The 18640-nt window shown below is 44.1% G+C and overlaps 1 protein-coding gene across 4 annotated transcripts in view; it reads left to right on the top strand.

Moving 5' to 3' along the window:
* The window catches only part of pxdn (peroxidasin), a 175444-nt gene that overhangs the window by 78470 nt on the left and 78334 nt on the right, over nucleotides 1-18640 (top strand). For 3 of the 4 annotated variants that reach the window (XR_013547263.1, XM_078399190.1, XM_078399188.1), the window contains exon 4: nucleotides 8778-8849. The exons of the other annotated variant lie outside the window; for it this stretch is intronic. Coding sequence is in view for 2 of the 3 variants with exons in the window: in XM_078399190.1 (XP_078255316.1) it covers nucleotides 8778-8849 (72 nt within the window). In the remaining variant the exon portion in view is untranslated. The remainder of the gene's footprint in view (nucleotides 1-8777; nucleotides 8850-18640) is intronic. 4 annotated transcript variants of the gene reach the window in all.

Here is an 18640-nt window from a genome sequence, read left to right as displayed (position 1 = left end):
TGTGACTGGTGTACATTCGGTTTTAGCAAACAATATTGTTCAATTGTACTGTTACTGTCAGGCTTGATTTTTCTGTTGCTCCTCATCGAGTGGGACATGATTGATAAAGCAGAAGGGTCTTGACACGAAATGTCTCCCGTTCCTTCTTTCCAGAGAGGCTGCCTGTCCCGCTGAGTTACTCCAGCATTTTGTGTCTATCTTCAGTGATAATGCTTTCATCCATTTCTAACCCTGTGCTATGAGGACAGTTGATAATAAAGTTGATGACTGAAGAGCAACGGAATCGCTAAAAGTAGCTCGCTCTAGAAGAAAAGGTCAAAAAGGCTGCTGAACTTTGGGAAGTCGGTTCATTGTTGCTTTAAAAGACAGCCCAGCAAATTACTGGGCTTTACCCACAGCAGGAGGTGAAGAACACAGTGGTCACAAGCTGCTATGATGTATACGCTGCCTCCACGTTTCCCACACATTCCCAGATGCATGGCCACTAATGTTACAATTCTAAATCATCTGTCTAAGTCCCAGATCTCCAGTGTATCATGTTGACTGAATTTGATGTTTCATCTTTAAAACAATTCTTTACGAACAAAGTTAAGTTGGAGGAACTAGAGGGAGAGATATTAAAGGGGGAGAAGAGAATGGTGCCATTGGAAACTGAGGTTTTGAGAGTAAAAGGTATGATAGAAATAACATCAAGCAAGTAGGAGAAAAGAAGATGGTGAACCAGTTCTTGTTTATCTACCCTTTTTCCACCCAGGTGTATTAAAGATATTATTTGTCCTAATCATTAATTCTCACAATCACAACTCAGGCACTCCCCGATTTATGTAATAGGCGACTTGCGTAATATCTCACTTGGGTAAACAATCTGCAATATGTGGTCCTGTTTCCTGAATGATCTGTGTTATTGCAACCATGTTTATAGAATCACTTCAATGCAATCTGAACAGAGAAACACTGATTATTCCTGAAATCCTTTCCTTAACAACTCTACTTTGAAGGGAAATTTTAAATTGCCGCTGGATTGAGAATCAGGTCAGTTTAGCAAAGCCTGGGCTTGCAACGTTGATAGATTTGGACACTTTGCAGCCATTAGGTTTAGGGAAGCGAGGTGGGCGGGTTTTGCCATGATCTGTGGGTTTTATAAAAGTGAGAAACACTAATTTAGCAACAGGATGATTGTGAGGGCTTTCTGCCCACTTCAGATATAAAAGTGTCGTCTGGCCTCTGTTTTTCTAGTTTCGGGGGCTGTTGGAGCGAGAACGAGGGAAGTGGTGGAGAGCAACTCCCAGCCTAGTTGCTGACATGGATCAAAGTTCTTTATTGTCAATTGTGCAAACGCACAGTTAAATTCTTTTCATACAAATAGTCCAGTTGAATATTGCCGTACCTGAGCACATCCCCGATTAGCAAGTGTACAAAAATAGTCCACTGATCCCGTATGCAAGAAACCCCATGATTTGGCAGCATTTTCCAAGTACAGTCTGCGCTCTGGTTGCTAGGGGTGGTGCCTGTTCCAGCTCTCCTCTTCTACCTTGCACCTTACACCTTGCCGGTCGTGTCCATCGTCATCACCAGATCCAGCTCCTCCCAGACTCTGGGGTCTTCAGGTGGTGAGCAAGGGCCAGCTCGGCAGGCTCCCCCTTCCAGGCCTTGGTCTACCGGGTCCCACAAGCAGCGGCCAGCCCTGCGGTTTCCCTGCAGGCTGCAGTTCCCCAGGTCTTGCATTCGGCCGAGCAAGGAGAGTGGGCGGCCCTCTGGGAGCTACTGCTGCGCATGGCACTCTGGGAGCTTCTGCCGTGTACAACATCTTTCACAAGATGCACCAGCAAGCCCTTCTTCACTGCAATGTGTTGTTGCAGCTCACTTTGTTACCCCTGACCAACAGCGCTTTCTCAGACCACCGATAAGACGAGCTCTGTTATCGTGGGGCCAGCTGCCCACCCCCCACCAACTGCTGCCATTTTCTGTCAGCCATCGTCTTGTCCACTCCAGCGCTCCCCCCTCTACCGTCGCCCCCTCATTCTCCCCCGGAGTCACTGACACCAGGGAAGAGGGAGGAGGAGGGAGCAGCAGAGTGGACAAAGCGATGGCTGACAGGGAGAAGCAGCAGCTGGTGAGAGGAGAGGAACCCCACGGTAACCAAGCTCATCCTATCGGTAGCAGTGACCTGAAGAAAACGGCATCAGCCAGAGGCTGCAACGTGAGCCGCAACACAGCAGCATCAACTAGATGGTGTGGCAGCTGGTGAAGAAGGGCTCGCTGGTACGGACCAACACCATCAGCGCTGAGTTTTAAGATGAAATGACACAAAGTGCTGCAGTAACTCAGCAGGTCAGGCAGCATCTCTGGAGAACTGATGCAGTCTGGAGTAGTGTCCCGACCCGAAATGTCACCCGTCTATGTTCTCCAGAGATGCCGCCTGACCTGCTGAGTTACTCCAGCACTCTATGCAGTTTCAGATATCAACCAGGATCTGACTTTTTTTGTTCCTACCTAGTTTTAAGGTGATTTTGACTTGTGTAAAAGGTTACTTACACAAGGGTTTATGGAATGTGATTCTTGCGTAAGTCGGGGAGTATCTGTATTTAATGAAATTATAGAACAACCAGTTCAAAGACATGAACTTTAGACACTTTTGTTTTGTTAACAGATCACAAAGGTGCAATATCAGCCCACTGCCATAGTTTAGCTTGTTTAAATTGTTATTTTTATTCCTTCCTGTTTAAAATTTTTAAACAATTTATATAATCACATTCTTTTTCATTTCTGCTAATATGACTTGCACATTATAACATTTCTCCCTGTTGTCTGATGGGGTAAATAACTGCAAGTAAGTTCTGCTGATCCAGTGTGGGATTTTATTCCCCCCTCCTGTACTGGTACTAAAAGCACCAGTGAAAGTGGTAGCTATTTTGCCATCTTACCATCTCTTTTTGTTTTACGTATTTAGGTTTTAAATCTGATGCATGTAGATGGCCCTCCTTTCATCGAAGATTTATGATAATCATGCTATTGGATTGGACTGAAAATATTTTTCTCCCAAAATATTATGTTCATCGATTAAGCTGCTAATAAGCACTAAATTGCTGGAAGTTGATGATGACTGGAGTATGGCACTTTTTTTCTTCTTTTTTTTTCCTTCTTTTTTTTTCACACAGAGTGGTGAATCTGTGGAATTCTCTGCCACAGAAGGTAGTTGAGGCCAGTTCATTGGCTATATTTAAGAGGGAGTTAGATGTGGCCCTTGTGGCTAAAGGGATCAGGGGGTATGGAGAGAAGGCAGGTACAGGATACTGAGTTGGATGATCAGCCATGATCATATTGAGTGGCGGTGCAGGCTCGAAGGGCCGAATGGCCTACTCCTGCCCTATTTTCTATGTTTCTATACTTGGGGAAAGGCTAGAAATGTTGCTTTTAATTAGATTAATATATGGATTGTGATATAGATTGTGATATTAATTAATTAATTCAAAATATAGATTGTGAGATAGATAGATATATGAATTAATTTGGGTGTCCGTACACAGGCCTTAAGTTACTGTATGGTAAGAAGTAGAAAGGCAAATGGCATTTTAGTCTATTACATTGGTGGGGACAGGGGACATGGATAGTTCCAATTTAAGAACCAAACAGCTTTGGTTCAATTGGATATGGAGTTGGTGTATAGCTTTGCTGGCATTTATTCTTGCCTTCAAATGGATGTATTGAAGGTTGGCATCAACTAGGGGGCTCCTCCCACAGTATTTTGGGAGACTCGTATCTTAACTAGATCCTTCTGCTTACCATTGAACTGTAGTCATGGCTGTAGTCATGGAGAGATGAAACTCTTGTAGTAAAACCTTCAACCATGCTCTTCTGCCCAGAGTTCAACGTCAGGCTGACTCTCAACTGCCTCGCAACAGATTCTTTCCAGGTGTGCACACCAGATATTTTCCTTCTCTCCCAGTTTGCTGCTTGCTACTGTATCTCGGAGATAACCAAAACACTGAATTCACAGTGAAATTATTAAATTATTTTATTTACTCTCATCTCAATGAGGAATAGCTGACATCTTGGGCACTGGGATTTGCCAGCATGGCTGGCATCCAGTGAATGCATGCAGTCAATCTCTGCATCTGCTTCACCAGATCTTTTTTATGAATGGGGGTTTGCAGAATTTATGTATGTGGGGAATGTCATGCTTCTGGAGAGCAGGCATGATTCCTTTGACCTGAAGGAGGGAATTCACGCTGCTGGATGTTTTCAAGTTCTGGCATTGCCCGAACTGGTAGTTTTTGGGCGTCCAAGGGCCGATCTTTCTTCCCTGCCTCCTCGCACCACGGCACTCCAACCACAGCAGCTGAGCACAGTTAATAACACCAGACAAGTAGTGGGATATAGTGCCAAATGCCGTTGGTTTCCTGAAGGTGGGTGGCACGGACTTGGAGGGCCGAAAAGGCATGTTTCCGGCTGTATATATATGATATGATATATGATGATATGATAATGTTGATCTTATCAGTTCGGGGCCAGTCTGGAGTAAACTTCTTTGTGCTTGCTGCACAATCCATATAACTGGAGCAGCAAGGAATTCCAGAGTCTGAGGGCACAAGTAAGGACCAATGAATAGGCTACTGGAAAGGTACTGGCATCGGTAACACGAGTTATAAGGACATGCCTCATCAAGAGGCAGCTTTTGCAAGGAGCTATAAAATAAAATTCCCTTTTGCAAATTCTGCACATTACAACTCTGGAACCAACATTTAAATAGTTTGCAGAGCCCAAATGTTGTGTGAATTCCTCTTGCTTGCAGTTTTGTAGTCCAACTATACTGACTATAACAAATGAATATAACGTCCGACTAGACCGTCTGAAGAAGGGTCTCGACCCGAAACATCACCCTTTCCTTCTCTCCAGAAATGCTGCCTGTGCCGCTGAGTTACTCTAGTTTTTTGTGTCTATCTTCGGTTTAAACCAGCATCCACAGTTCCTTCTTACACATAACATATGAATTATTCCCTGCTCAAGTTGCTTTAATGGCTTGCTTCATTTCTGTAATTCCGAATAAGTGGCATCTCTAATTTGGATTTAGACATGCATAAAACACATCTAAATGTTCGAGATCTTGAATTTTATCCTTCATGCGATTTTAAGCGGCATGCAGGTCACCTTGTCATTAGAAAGGAGGAGCCAGCGCTGCCGTCGCAGCTGCGGCTTGCCTGCAGTCCGTCTGTCTTTTGTGTTTTTTGTTGTTTTTGTCTGAATTGTAGTTTTAATATGAAGTAGTGTTGTATGTTATGTTTGGGGGGGGGGTGGGAGGGAACGGGAACTGTAAAATTCTCTCTCCAGAACGGAGACGCGACCTTGTTCTGTGTCGTGTCTCCGTTCCTGCTGTGGCCTACCACCGGCCATTCACCTGGGAACACCTGGGGCTCTGGTTCGCAGAGCCCACGGCGCGGACTCACCACCTGCGGCGCTGGTTGCCTGCGGATGCTGCGGGAGCGGCTGCGACTCGTCTCCGGAGGCTCCGGCGCGGGCCGCCTGGATGTCGGAAGCTCGCAGGCCCCTGGATGGGGGCCGACATCGGGAGCTCCGGCAGCGGCAGAGGCAACGTGTTCGCCCGCCCCGAATCGCGGAGCTTGGGTCGGCCCGCCACGGACCTTTCACCGCCCAGCGGGGGCTGGAATAGGCCGTGGACCTTTCACCGTCCAGCGGGGGCTACAATATCGGGAGCCCCGACCGCCCCGACGTGGCAACTCCAACAGCCTGACCGCGGGACAAGACGGCAGGGAAGAGAAAAAGACATTGTGGCCTTCCATCACAGTGAGAAGGGACTGGAGGAGACTCACTGTGATGGATGTTTCTTTTTGTTTGGTGTTAGTTGTGATTGTATGTCTTATTGCATTTTTATTGATTAATCTTATTGGTCTTATTGTTCAACTGCGGGTAATGTTTCATTTTACTACACATTTATGTGTATGTAACAAATAAACGACTATTGATTGACTATTGATCTCATGATATCGTGGGATTTCATTCAGTGTTGTTCCATTGCACAGGGAGTTTCATCTCCCGGCAGACCCCTCTAATGATGAATCTGTTGTGTCTCCAGATGCACAGGACTACCTTCCTGGCAAATGTCTCATTGACCAGGCCTATCAGGCTTCTTTGAATGATTTAGAAGTGGTTCTCCTCTTTCCTGCTACCTTCATTTCACAAGTTATAGGAGTAGAATTAGGCCATTCGGCCCATCAAGACTACTCCGTCATTCGATCATGGCTGCCTCCTAATCCCATTTTCCTGCCTTCAACCCATAACCCTTGACACCCGTTCTAATCAAGAATTTGTCTCTCTCTGCCTTAAAAATATCCACTGACTTGACCCTCACAGCCCTCTGTGGCAATGAGTTCCACAGATTAACTACCCTCTGACTAAATTAGTTCCTCCTCACCTCCTTTCCAAAAGAGCGACCTTTAATTCTGAGGCTATGACCTCTGGTCCTAGACTCTCCCACCAGTGGAAACATCCTTTCCACATCCACTCTATCTATGCCTTTCATTATTCTGTAAGTTTCAATGAGGTCCCCCATCAACCTTCTAAACTCCAGCGAGTAGAGGCCCAGTGCTGTCAAACGCTCATCATATGCTCACCCACTCATTCCTGCAATCATTCTTGTAAACTGTGGGAAACTTCCTCATTTCCTCAATGGCGAGTGATATGCGTGTTGTTATCGTGAACTTTTTGAGTATCTTTAAGGGACCGTTACGTGATTGCACCCCAGCAGTATTGGGAGATGGGCAATGGGGTGAAGCCTCATGGGCTTTTGCTTAGTTTCTGGGTGCAAACCACTTTAATACCATTGTAAAAGGTTTCTGTGCCGAGCTTTCGCCCGACCTAAGGTCCCCGTGCCTTGCTCTGATCCCTTGACCAGGCCGCGCACACTGGTTCCCCGTGAGTGGTTCGACCCACTCACCCCCTACGGTTCTAGACACTGGACTTAGATGCAGGAGTGTTTATAGTGCAGAAAATTCAACCAGACCAGATTTGAAGACCAGGGTTTAAATGGAAAAGGCTTTTATTGAGCGCTTGGGACTATTGTCCATGAATACTTATACAGTTCTATAAGACATATCTATAAGACACATACCGAATTACATGAATACTTTTGACTATGAATTCTAAAACGCACAGTTCTACAAGACATATACACGACTGTAAGATGGGGAACGTACGACACATCGCAAAATTGACCAACACACATTCCTTTACACACCCACGTTTATTCAAACCACCCTCCCCTCTACACTAAACTATATCCAGGATATGCAGGATCGGGGTACATGCTCACCATGGGGCTATTACTGGGGTTACTGGCTGTTCGTGCTGCTTCTCCGCTGCTTTCCGTGAGGGTCGTGCTTGTCCCCTGAGTTTCTTCCTTCCGTTTCTTGCGTTCCTTACAGGTTTTCTTGCAGTATTTCTTCTTGAGTTGCGTGCCAGTTCCTCTCTCTTGCACTTCGCTTCTTCTTGCCTGTCTTTTCTTCCTCCTGCATCCGTTTGACTTCTTTCTTGCATGAGTTTAAAACCCAAAAGTCGTGGCGAGTTATACTATTCTGACCCGTCCTATCTCCCGCCAGATCTTGGGATCTCTTTGTTTAAAAGATATGTATGAGTTTTCTCTCTGATCTGCGCTTATGTCCGGGGGTACCGGGGATGGCCAGACGGTGTTAATTGGTATTTCGTTGCGAGGTGATGGGTTTAACTGGTTTCCCATCACCTACCTGGTAGTTTTCTATGGGCTATTGTGCCCCCTTAACGAGATTAACTGTGTAGGTCGGCTTGGGGCATTGTGAGTATGCTGATGTCAGTGCCCCAGTGTCTGGACTTCGACCTGGTTTCGCAGGTTTCTGCATGGCCAATACCCATCCATTGTTCTGGCCGTGGCTTTGCAGAAACCTAGAGACTGGGCTGTAAGGTTTTTGCTCTTGTGGCTGGTCACGAGGTCCTGCGGCCATTTTAGGACCCACAGATTGTGACATCCCTTGGTAAACTGACCGCAGCCTTTCTCCGCTATCAGCCCCATTCTCCCGTTTAAAATGTCCAAACTGCAGCTCTTTGGTTTGGTGTTGCTTTCAGAATGAGGGAAAACTTCTCAAAATCTTACACCATTTCAAATTTGATTTGTGTTGGTGGAGGGGAAGAAACGGGAACCAGATTGGTTGTTAGTGCTCAAACCCAGCCTAGTTTTAGCGCTCCAAAAAAGGGTGCTACCAATCCCTTAATCAAATCCCCAATGCGCCAGAACAGAGGGTGATGGTCATATGAAAGACAAACTGGGAATGGTAGAAATATATTCATTCCTAGCACTTGTGAATCTTTAGAATTCTTCTTCTTCTTCATTATCTTCATGTAACTCAACATTTTTTTGGTACTTAAACTCGCAGGACTTGGCAATAAAGGGGGGGAAATTGAGTTCATGTAAAAGGCCCTCCTTAATTTTATTGAATGATGGTGCAAATTCAGAGCCATCATTTAAAGTCTTATTTTTTTTAAAGCAAGTCTAACCTCTTTATCCAGTTGTTTAATTACCATAACAGATTAGAAGTCACTGTCTTAAGTTTTGATTTCACTTCCCTTTGAAGCTTGCTGTTTTTGTATAAATTTCAACACATGTTTAAATGGCTATTAAAATATAATCTTTGCATACCCAACAACAGACGACATCTGCTTAGATGGCCAGAATGCCTGTTCAGTGCTTTGGGTGGCTAGTCACTAATACTACTGATTATTTCTTGTTTCAGCTATTTGTACAAGAATGAAATCCAATCACTTGACAGGCAAGCATTTAAGGGACTTGTCTCTCTAGAACAACTGTAAGTGCCTTTGCTATTCGTGTTCCTTGGCTGTTTTATTATATTTCTAGTATCTGATGCTTGGCTTTTTCTCAGTTTGGCAGTAAAGTTTCTTTGGCTAGTTGTCTGGTCAGTGCTTGCATGCTTTGCATGTCATAAATGTACAATTCAGAACTGAAAGTAAAGTGGGAAATGTGGCTGAAGATGGGTTTGGACAACCAGTACTTTTCAATTGAGTGTGTTCAGCAGTACAGCCCCGGCACATAGTTTACATCATTTTGATGTACTTGCTGATGAGAAAACATTATCATGCATTGTTTAAATGCCTAGTACTTGTCATAAATAAGATTCTCAGTTGACATCGTGTGTTGAAATACACTTTGCATTAATACCTATTAAAGAAGAAACCACCTTTGTATCGTTCAAGCAAGTTTCAACCAGTCACTTTAGTTTTTTTTGGAAATACGCTATACTTGGCAGTGTTTATTGGGATTCTCATGCAATCCCTTATTTATTCTACATGGCCGTTGGCATTTTGTTTTTATAAATAACCAAAATAAACTGCTGTATTCTGAGAAATTGAATTAATCAAATAACTAAAACATTGTACAATTATTTTTTTGTCTCCCCCTGTAACTTGATAAAATTGAGGCAAAAGCTTGAGGTCTATTTTTGATTTAAATATATAATTTTATCTGTGTTTTATCTATGCATGAGGTCTATTTTTAATTTAAATATATAATTTTATCTGTGTTTCTTGACGACAATAAGTAAGATGTGTCTTGCTATTTTTTTTCTCTTTTATTTGTTTCTTCGTTTAAAATACTTGTTTATGTTCACAATTTAACCTAAAGCTCTTTTCAAATGTTTCAAGAGTGACAGTTAAATAATTTGATTATTCTTAAAGAACTAAGTTTGAGAAAGTTTGAGAAATTCCAAACATTGGTATCATACTTCATCGAGACCAGGTTAGCAGTTTATAGTCACTGACTAAAGAAGTATAGATTCAATAGACAATAGACAATAGGTGCAGGAGTAGGCCATTCAGCCCTTCGAGCCAGCACCGCCATTCAATGCGATCATGGCTGATCACTATCAATCAGTACCCCGTTCCTGCCTTCTCCCCATACCCCCTCACTCCGCTATCCTTAAGAGCTCTATCCAGCTCTCTCTTGAAAGCATCCAACGAACTGGCCTCCACTGCCTTCTGAGGCAGAGAATTCCACACCTTCACCACCCTCTGACTGAAAAAGTTCTTCCTCATCTCCGTTCTAAATGGCCTACCCCTTATTCTCAAACTGTGGCCCCTTGTTCTGGACTCCCCCAACATTGGGAACATGTTATCTGCCTCTAATGTGTCCAATCCCCTAATTATCTTATATGTTTCAATAAGATCCCCCCTCATCCTTCTAAATTCCAGTGTATACAAGCCCAATCGCTCCAGCCTTTCAAACACTTAATAATTTTGTTTGGAACACTGGAACATTTTCTCAGGTGAGTTTCAATACACTTTTACTAAATCTTCTCACAGAGTAGGATACTGAAAGTTATCGGGATTGATTTTTGAAGGTTTTAAGATTTTTCTGAATAAATTTATGCTACAATTATCATGTGAACAACTGAAAGAAGTAGAACATAGAACTTAAAACAGTACTATATAAAAACAAGCCCTTTGGCCTGCAATGTCCACGCCGAACATGACGACAAGATAAACTAAGCTCCTCTGGCAAAATATGATTCACATCTTTCCATTTTGCTGCATATCCGTGTGTCTTTCTAAAAGCTTCTTGAATGCCAATATCTTATCTGCCGCTCCCAGCACCCTTGGCAGTGGGTACCAGGCACCTACCACTTGCTTTGTGTAAACACAGAAAAACCTTTTTAAAACTTTGTTCCTCTCGCCTTAAAGCTTTGCCCTTTAGTCCTTGACATTTCTACCCATCATGGGGGGGTGGGAGGGAGGAGGGGGGAGAGGAGAGAGAAGGTTCTGTATACACTATCTATGTCTCTCACGATTTTATGTACTTCTATCAGATCTCCCCTCAACCTCGGGCATTCCAGCCAAAACAATCCAAGTTTGTCCAACCTTTCTATTTGACTAATACTGTAGTACTATATACTCTATTCAAGGGCAGCATTCTGGTGAACCACCTCTGCACCCACTCCAAAGCCACCACACCCTTCGTGAAATGGAGTAACTAGAACTGTACACAATACTCCAAATGGGGCCTAACCAAAGTCCGACAGTGTCACTTCCTGACTCTTATACTCAATGGAGGACAAACGTTCCATATGGCTTCTTTACCACTCTTATCTACTTGTGTTGCCATGTTGCCACTTTCAGGGAGCAATAGGCGTGGATCCCAATATCCATCTGTACAACAATGCTGTTAAGGGTTTTGCCATTAATTGTATATTTTCCCCTTGCACTCGACCTCCCAATGTGCAACACCTCACGGTTGGTTACATTAAATTCCACCTGCCATTTCTCTTCCCATTTCTGTTGCTGATCTATATTCTACTGTACATTTTGGCAGCTTTCCTCACCGTCCACAACTGCTCCAATTTTGGTGTTGTCGGTAAACCTACTAACCCATCTATATTTTGTCCAAATTGTTTGTTTGTTTGTCTATCTATTTATTGATTTATCTATTTATCTATTTATTTATTTGTGTGTGTGTGTGTGCATGTATATATATATATATATATATCCCAAATAACAGAGGCCCCAGCACAGATTCCTGCAAAACTCCAGTGGTCACAGAGCTCCAGCCAGAATAACAACTTTCTACCACAACCCTCTGTCTCTTATGATCATCCAGTTCTGAATCCAAGCAACCAAGCCACCATGGATCCCATAAATCTTAATCTTTTGGATCAGCCTCCGATGAAGCACTTTATCAAAAATACCTTGTTAATAATATCAATGTAGACAATATCCACTGCCCCACCCTCATGGACCACCTTCGCCACTTCCTCAAAATTCAATTAAGTTCATAAGACATGACCTGCCATGTACAAAGCCATGCTGACTGTTCCTAATTAACCCATTCTCTTCCAAATGGGAGTAAATTCAACCCTGAAGAATCCTCTCCAGTAGCTTCCATCTTACTGATGTGAAGAGCATTGACCTCTAATTTCCTGGATTACCTCTAATTCTCTTCTTAAACAATGGAATAGCATTGACTCTGCAGTTGTCTGGGACCTTGCCTATGGCTAGAGAAGATATAAAGATTTTTGTCAAGATCCCTGTAATCTCCTCTTTCGCCTCTCAACAACATGGGATAAATCCTGAAGACCCTGAGGAATTATCCACTTTAATGCTCTTCAAGAGCCACACTTGATCTCTAAACGCCCGAGCAGAAAATTGCTAGTTTTGTGACTGAATGATGTAAACATCTTGAATACTGCACATTATTTTCTGATCCATAATGAATGCACTTATTTAAATAAACAACCTGCTATTCATTATTAAAATTTCTTTCATTGGTTGTAATTGACAGGAAACTTAGTGATGGCCTTGTGGCCTTGAGTCAACTGCAACTTCATACTAACAGTGACTCATTTTCCAGTGTTACTTGTTGCCAAATTCCAGTTTATCTCCATTGAATGATATCAAAATGTTGGCTGCTATAATAGCACAGTTACCAACTGTAACTACTGCTAATACAAATAACGATGATGCAGCTTTGCACAACTGCACTTGGGTGTTGCCTCTCAAGTGTAATCCCATTCCTTTTGTAGCAAGCACATCTACCACAAAGTTGCTTCCACTTTCCTTCCCCTCTTCACAAGTTATAGGAGTTCAATTAAGGCATTCGGCCCATCGAGTCTCCTCCGCAATGAGTGATTTGGTTGTTGGCATGTTTTGGCCAGAACAAGAAGAGTTTCAACTGTGCGTGCGTGTTTGTGATATACAGATGGCTGCCCATTGCCGGCACACCCCGACAGCAGGGAAATCTCCACAACCACAATGTAGCCTAACTTGGAAGTAGTTGTGAATGCATGATCAATTACATCATGTAACCGCTGTCAGCGTTGTTGTTGGCACAGTGAAAGCTTCCAGAAACTTAAACAGAATGCCAAAGCCTTTACGAAACGCTAAGGATAAACATAATGGCAGACTGACTGCCACATAAAACTCTGGGCATTTCAGCATGCTTCTGTTGTAACTCTGCTTGGAGTGCAACATCAACCCTGATAGCCTGTTTTTTGAATAAATTACATTCAGGTCTTCAGTGGTAGCTTTCAGGGGCTGATATCTGTTCTGGAGCTTCTGACACTCTTAGTCAGTTTCCCTTCCACAATAATGGAGGTGGCAGGCACTCTGCTGGGAGTAGTAGCTTCTCTAGCCTCTGGTACCCAGCGGAAGGATGAAGCAGTGTACGCCAAGAGAAATTCGGCCTGCTGGTCTTCCGGAGGAGAAGTTTCCATGCTGCTGAATAAGTTTTCATTGAGGAAATGGAGCTTTGAACAAATAATCAGCGGGGAAACAATTTCTCCCTTGTATCTGCAAAATGGTAGCAATGCACTGGAGTTTCTACAATTTCAACAGAGAGTACTAGAAGTTTTCAGCATGTCAGCCAACATTTTGTGGGGAGGGAATCAAAGTTAGTATTTTGGGTTGATGGTTTTTCATCAAAATTAGGAAATGCTGGAAAGCAACATGTGTTAAGGGGCAGAAATAGTGAAGAAGTGGAGAGAACAAAAGGGAATATATGTGAAGAGATGTGCAGTTTTGGTCTCCAAATTTGAGGAAGGATATTCTTGCTATTGAGGGCGTGCAGCGTAGGTTCACTAGGTTAATTCCCGGAATGGTGGGACTGTCGTATGTTGAAAGGCTGGAGCAATTAGGCTTGTATACACTGGAATTTAGAAGGATGAGGGGGGATCTTATTGAAACATATAAGATAATTAGGGGATTGGACACATTAGAGGCAGGAAACATGTTCCCAATGTTGGGGGAGTCCAGAACAAGGGGCCACAGTTTAAGAATAAGGGGTAGGCCATTTAGAACGGAGATGAGGAAGAACTTTTTCAGTCAGAGAGTGGTGAAGGTGTGGAATTCTCTGCCTCAGAAGGCAGTGGAGGCCAGTTCGTTGGATGCTTTCAAGAGAGAGCTGGATAGAGCTCTTAAGGATAGCGGAGTGAGGGGGTATGGGGAGAAGGCAGGAACGGGGTACTGATTGAGAGTGATCAGCCATGATCGCATTGAATGGCGGTGCTGGCTCGAAGGGCTGAATGGCCTACTCCTGCACCTATTGTCTATTGTCTATTGTCCCCAAGGGAAACAGTTAGTGTAGGTGCCTGTGGAGAGAAAGTGATGTATTGTTAATCTGAGATGGATGAAATTAGAGGAGAGATTCATAGAGTCTTGCGGAACAGAAACAGGCCCTTCAGACCAACATGTCTACCATGTACCAATCTACACTAATCCCATTGACCAACACTTGGTGGTCCATAGACTGCTATTGAAATTGCTTTAAGATTGTCACATGTATCGAGATGCAGTGAAAAAGTTTGGTTTGCATGCTATCCAGGCATATCATACCATACATGAGTACAGCCAAGCCATACACAAATACACCAGGTACAAAGAGAAAAATAACCAGAGTATAGAATTATAGCATTATAGAGTTACAGCTGCAGGGAGTGCAGATAACAAATGTGTAAAGGCTGCTCTGTGGTAGGTTGGGAGAACACCCTTGGTTTATGAGAGGGTCCTTCATTGGTCTGGTAACAGTGGGAAATAAACTGTTTCTGAATCTGGTGGTGTGTGCATTTACGCTTTTGTATCTTCTGTCCAATGGGAGAGGGGAGAATAGGAATGACTGGGGTGTGAATAGTCAATATAGTCAATAGTCGTTTATTTGTCACATACACATAAATGTGTAGTGAAATGAAACATTACCCGCAGTTCAACAATAAGACCAATAAGAATAATCAATAAAAATGCAATAATACATACAATCATAAACTAACACCAAACAAAAGAAATATCCATCACAGTGAGTCCCTCCTCACTGTGATGGAAGGCCAGAATGTCTTTCTCTCTTCCCCTGCCGTCTTCTCCCGCGGTCAGGCTGTTGGAGTTGCCACGTCGGGTGGGGGCGGTCGGGGCTCCTTAATTATGTTGACTTTTCTTGAGGTAACGAGAAGTGTAGATGGAGTCAATTGGGGGGTGGGGGAGGAGGAGGGGGAGGCTGTTTTGTGTGATGGACTGGGTTGCATTCAAAACTCCCCGTGATTTCTTGTCGTGTTGGGTCAAGCAATTATCAAAGATAGGCACAAAAAGCTGGAGTAACTAGCAGGACAGGCAGCATCTCTGGAGAGAGGGAATGGGTGACGTTTTTGGATCGAGCCCCTTTGTCACCTATTCTCTCCAAAGTTGCTGCCTGTCCCGTTGAGTTACTCCAGCTTTTTGTGTCTGTCTTCGGTTTAAACCAGCATCTGCAGTTCCTTCCCACACAATTATCAGATCAAGTTGCGATGTAATTCAAAAGGATGCTTCCTTCGGTGCATCAGTGGAAATTGGTAGGAGTCATAGGAGATGTTCTGAATCTCCTCGGTGAAATTGCTTAGCTATGGCTCTACGGTTAATCTTTGAGAATTCGTCTGCCTTCTCAGTCAGTGTATTCCAGATTGAAACTATAATCCGGATGAAAAGAATCACTCCTTGGATCCTCTTTAAACCATTTGTTTCGGGTGCAGATCCTGCAGCCTTTCCTCTACCCTCCACCCCCGCACAGATCTGCTCGACCCACTGAGTTCCTCCAACAGTTTGTAGTTTTGCTCCAGATTCCAGCATCTGCAGTCTCATGTCCCCCTTTAAGCCTCTTTCCACTCACCTTTGCAAGGGAGAAGTTTATTTATATCTATCTGACCTTTGTCTTTCATAATTTTATAAACCTACTAGACCAAGTAGACCTGTTGGGCCCAAACCTCTCCTGCATTGGTGCACCACCCTCTCCTCCCCCCTTCTGAAGAACTTTCCTGGACCCAGCGCATTGATGCAATTATAAATAAAGCACATCAATGCCTCTAATTCCTGAGAAGATTACGGAGATTCGGTATGTCAGAGAAGATTCTCTTGAACTTCTACAGGTGCACAGTAGAGAGCACATTGACTGGTTGCATCATGGCCTGGTTCGGCAACTTGAACACCCAGGAGCGGAAAAGACTGCCAAAAGTTGTGAACACTGCACAGTCCATCACCGGCTCTAACCTTCCCACCATCGAAGGGATTTATTGGAGTCGCTGCCTCAAAAAGGCAGCCAGCATGATCCTGGCCACACAGTCATTTCACCCCTGCCATGGGGAAGAAGGCACAAGAGCCTGAAAACTGTAACGTCCAGGTTCAGGAACAGCTTCTTCCCTACAGCCATCGGGCTATTAAACACCACAACCTCAAATAAGCCCTGAACTACAATAGATTATTATTATTATTACTGCACTACTATTGTTTGTTTTTTGAGTATGTGTGTATGTACATGTATATAAACATAGCACAAAAAGTAAGGAAATTTGTGTTTGGTAGATTATTTCTTTGTTGTAACAATGCTTCTTGGCAATAAATCTTATACCGTTGAAAAGCCTGTTTATTTCCCTTTTAAATGGTGCCACATTTGTAAGGAACATGCATTTGTGGGATGAGCAGCAGAGCTGAGTATATGGGTTGCGCCCATGAAAAATTTGCCAAATCTTCTCTGCCAATGCCAAACAGCTTATTCTGCTGTTGCTATTGACTCTTGTTTTGAGCTTCTGGTACCCCCAGGCGCTGACAATCAGGTGCCTGATTGGCACCTGATTGGCAGCATCTGTGAGCATGGGCCCTGCTACAGTGGTCAGTAGGTGTCTGCTCCAAGAATCGGCATGCCACGTTTGACTGATCTGGATAGGGCCCGTGCGATAGGGCAACTTCAAGCTGGTGTTCCGCAAAACCAAGTTGCGGCATTATTTGGAGTGAGCCCTAGTACCATCTCCAAAGTGAAGGCCAAGTTCCATATAACGGGGGATGTCAGAGACAGGCCGCGAAGTGGGCGTCCCAAGAAGACGACACCCGAAGAAGACCGTTTCCTCACCCTGTCAGCACTTAGGAACCGTAGGCTGTCTTCTACAGATTTGCAGTCAAGGTTTGCATGACGATATGTCCGACGGCTCTCTGCCCAGACAATTCGGAACAGACTGCACGCAGCCGATCTCCGGTCTCATAGGGCTGCCAGGAGGCCTGCCATGACTTCCCTTCACCATCAGGCCTGTTTGCGCTGGTGTCGGCAACACGTGCACTGGAACCTGAACATGTGGAGGAACGTTATGTTCAGCGATGAGTCCAGATTCTGCCTACGGCAGTTGGATCATAGGGTCAAAGTGTGGAGAAGACGCGGAGAACGCTATGCTGATTGCTGCACCGATAGAGTAACATCTTTTGGTGGAGGCAGTGTGATGGTGTGGGGCGGCATCTCCCTCACTGGAAAAATGAGGCTTGTCATCATTGGAGGCAATCTCAATGCAGAGAGATATCGAGATGAGATTCTGCAACCAGTGGCAATCCCATATCTCCACAGTCTGGGACCGAACTCTATCCTCCAAGATGACAATGCTCGCCCCCACAGAGCAGGGTTTCTCAGAGACTACCTCCAGAATTTGGGAGTGGAGAGGATGGAATGGCCTTCCAGCAGTCCTGACCTCAACCCCATTGAACACTTGTGAGATCAGCTTGGGCGTGCTGTTCGTGCCAGAGTGACCAACACAACCACGTTGGCTGACTTGCGACAAATGCTGGTTGAAGAATGGGATGCCATCCCACAACAGTGTGTGACCAGGCTGGTGACCAGCATGAGGAGGAGGTGCCAGGCTGTTGTGGCTGTGTATGGTTCATCCACATGCTACTGAGGCTCCTGTTTATTAAATGAATAAATTGTTAAATTGTCAATATGTCTTGTTTCTTCAGACTTCAATCATCCAATCCACCAAACAACACCGAACAAGAGTCAATGGCAGAATAAGCTGTTTGGCATTGGCAGAGAAGATTTGGCAGATTTTTCATGGGCGCAACCCACATACTCAGCTCTGCTGCTCATCCCACAAATGCATGTTCCTTACAAATGTGGCACCATTTAAAAGGGAAATAAACAGGCTTTCCAACGGTATAAGATTTATTGCCAAGAAGCATTGTTACAACAAAGAAATAATCTACCAAACACAAATTTCCTTACTTTCCTTACTTTTTGTGCTATGTTTATATATATATATATATATATACACACACACACACACACACACACACACACACACATGTACACACACTCAAAATTTTTTATATATATATATATATTATGTACACACACACACATACACACACAGCCTCTGAAAGTATCCTGTGGTATCTGGCACCAAACCATTAGCAGCAGATCCTTCAACACCTGTAAAATTACGAGGTGGAGCCACCCTGGATCGGACTTGTCGATCCAGCACATCCCACAGATGCTCAATCGGATTGAGATCTGGAGAATTTGGAGGCCAGGGCAACCCTGTGAACACTTCATCATGTTCCTCAAACCATTCCCGAACATTGTGTGCAGTGTTGCAGGGTGCATTATCCTGCTGAAAGAGGCCACTGCCATCAGGGAATACCATTGCCATGAAGGGTGTACCTGGTCTGCAATGATGTTTAGGTAGGTGACACGGGTCAAATTGACGTTCACATGAATGGCCGCACCCAGGGTTTCCCAGCAGAACATTGCCCAGAGCATCACACTCCCTCCACTGGCCTGTCGTCTTCCCACAGTCGGTTCAGACCAGATGGGATAGCC

Source organism: Rhinoraja longicauda, chromosome 5 (assembly GCF_053455715.1).
Source record: "Rhinoraja longicauda isolate Sanriku21f chromosome 5, sRhiLon1.1, whole genome shotgun sequence".
Taxonomy (NCBI): Eukaryota; Metazoa; Chordata; class Chondrichthyes; order Rajiformes; family Arhynchobatidae; genus Rhinoraja; species Rhinoraja longicauda.
Note: the sequence above shows the minus strand (reverse complement) of the source record. Positions and strands in the feature narration are given on the sequence as shown.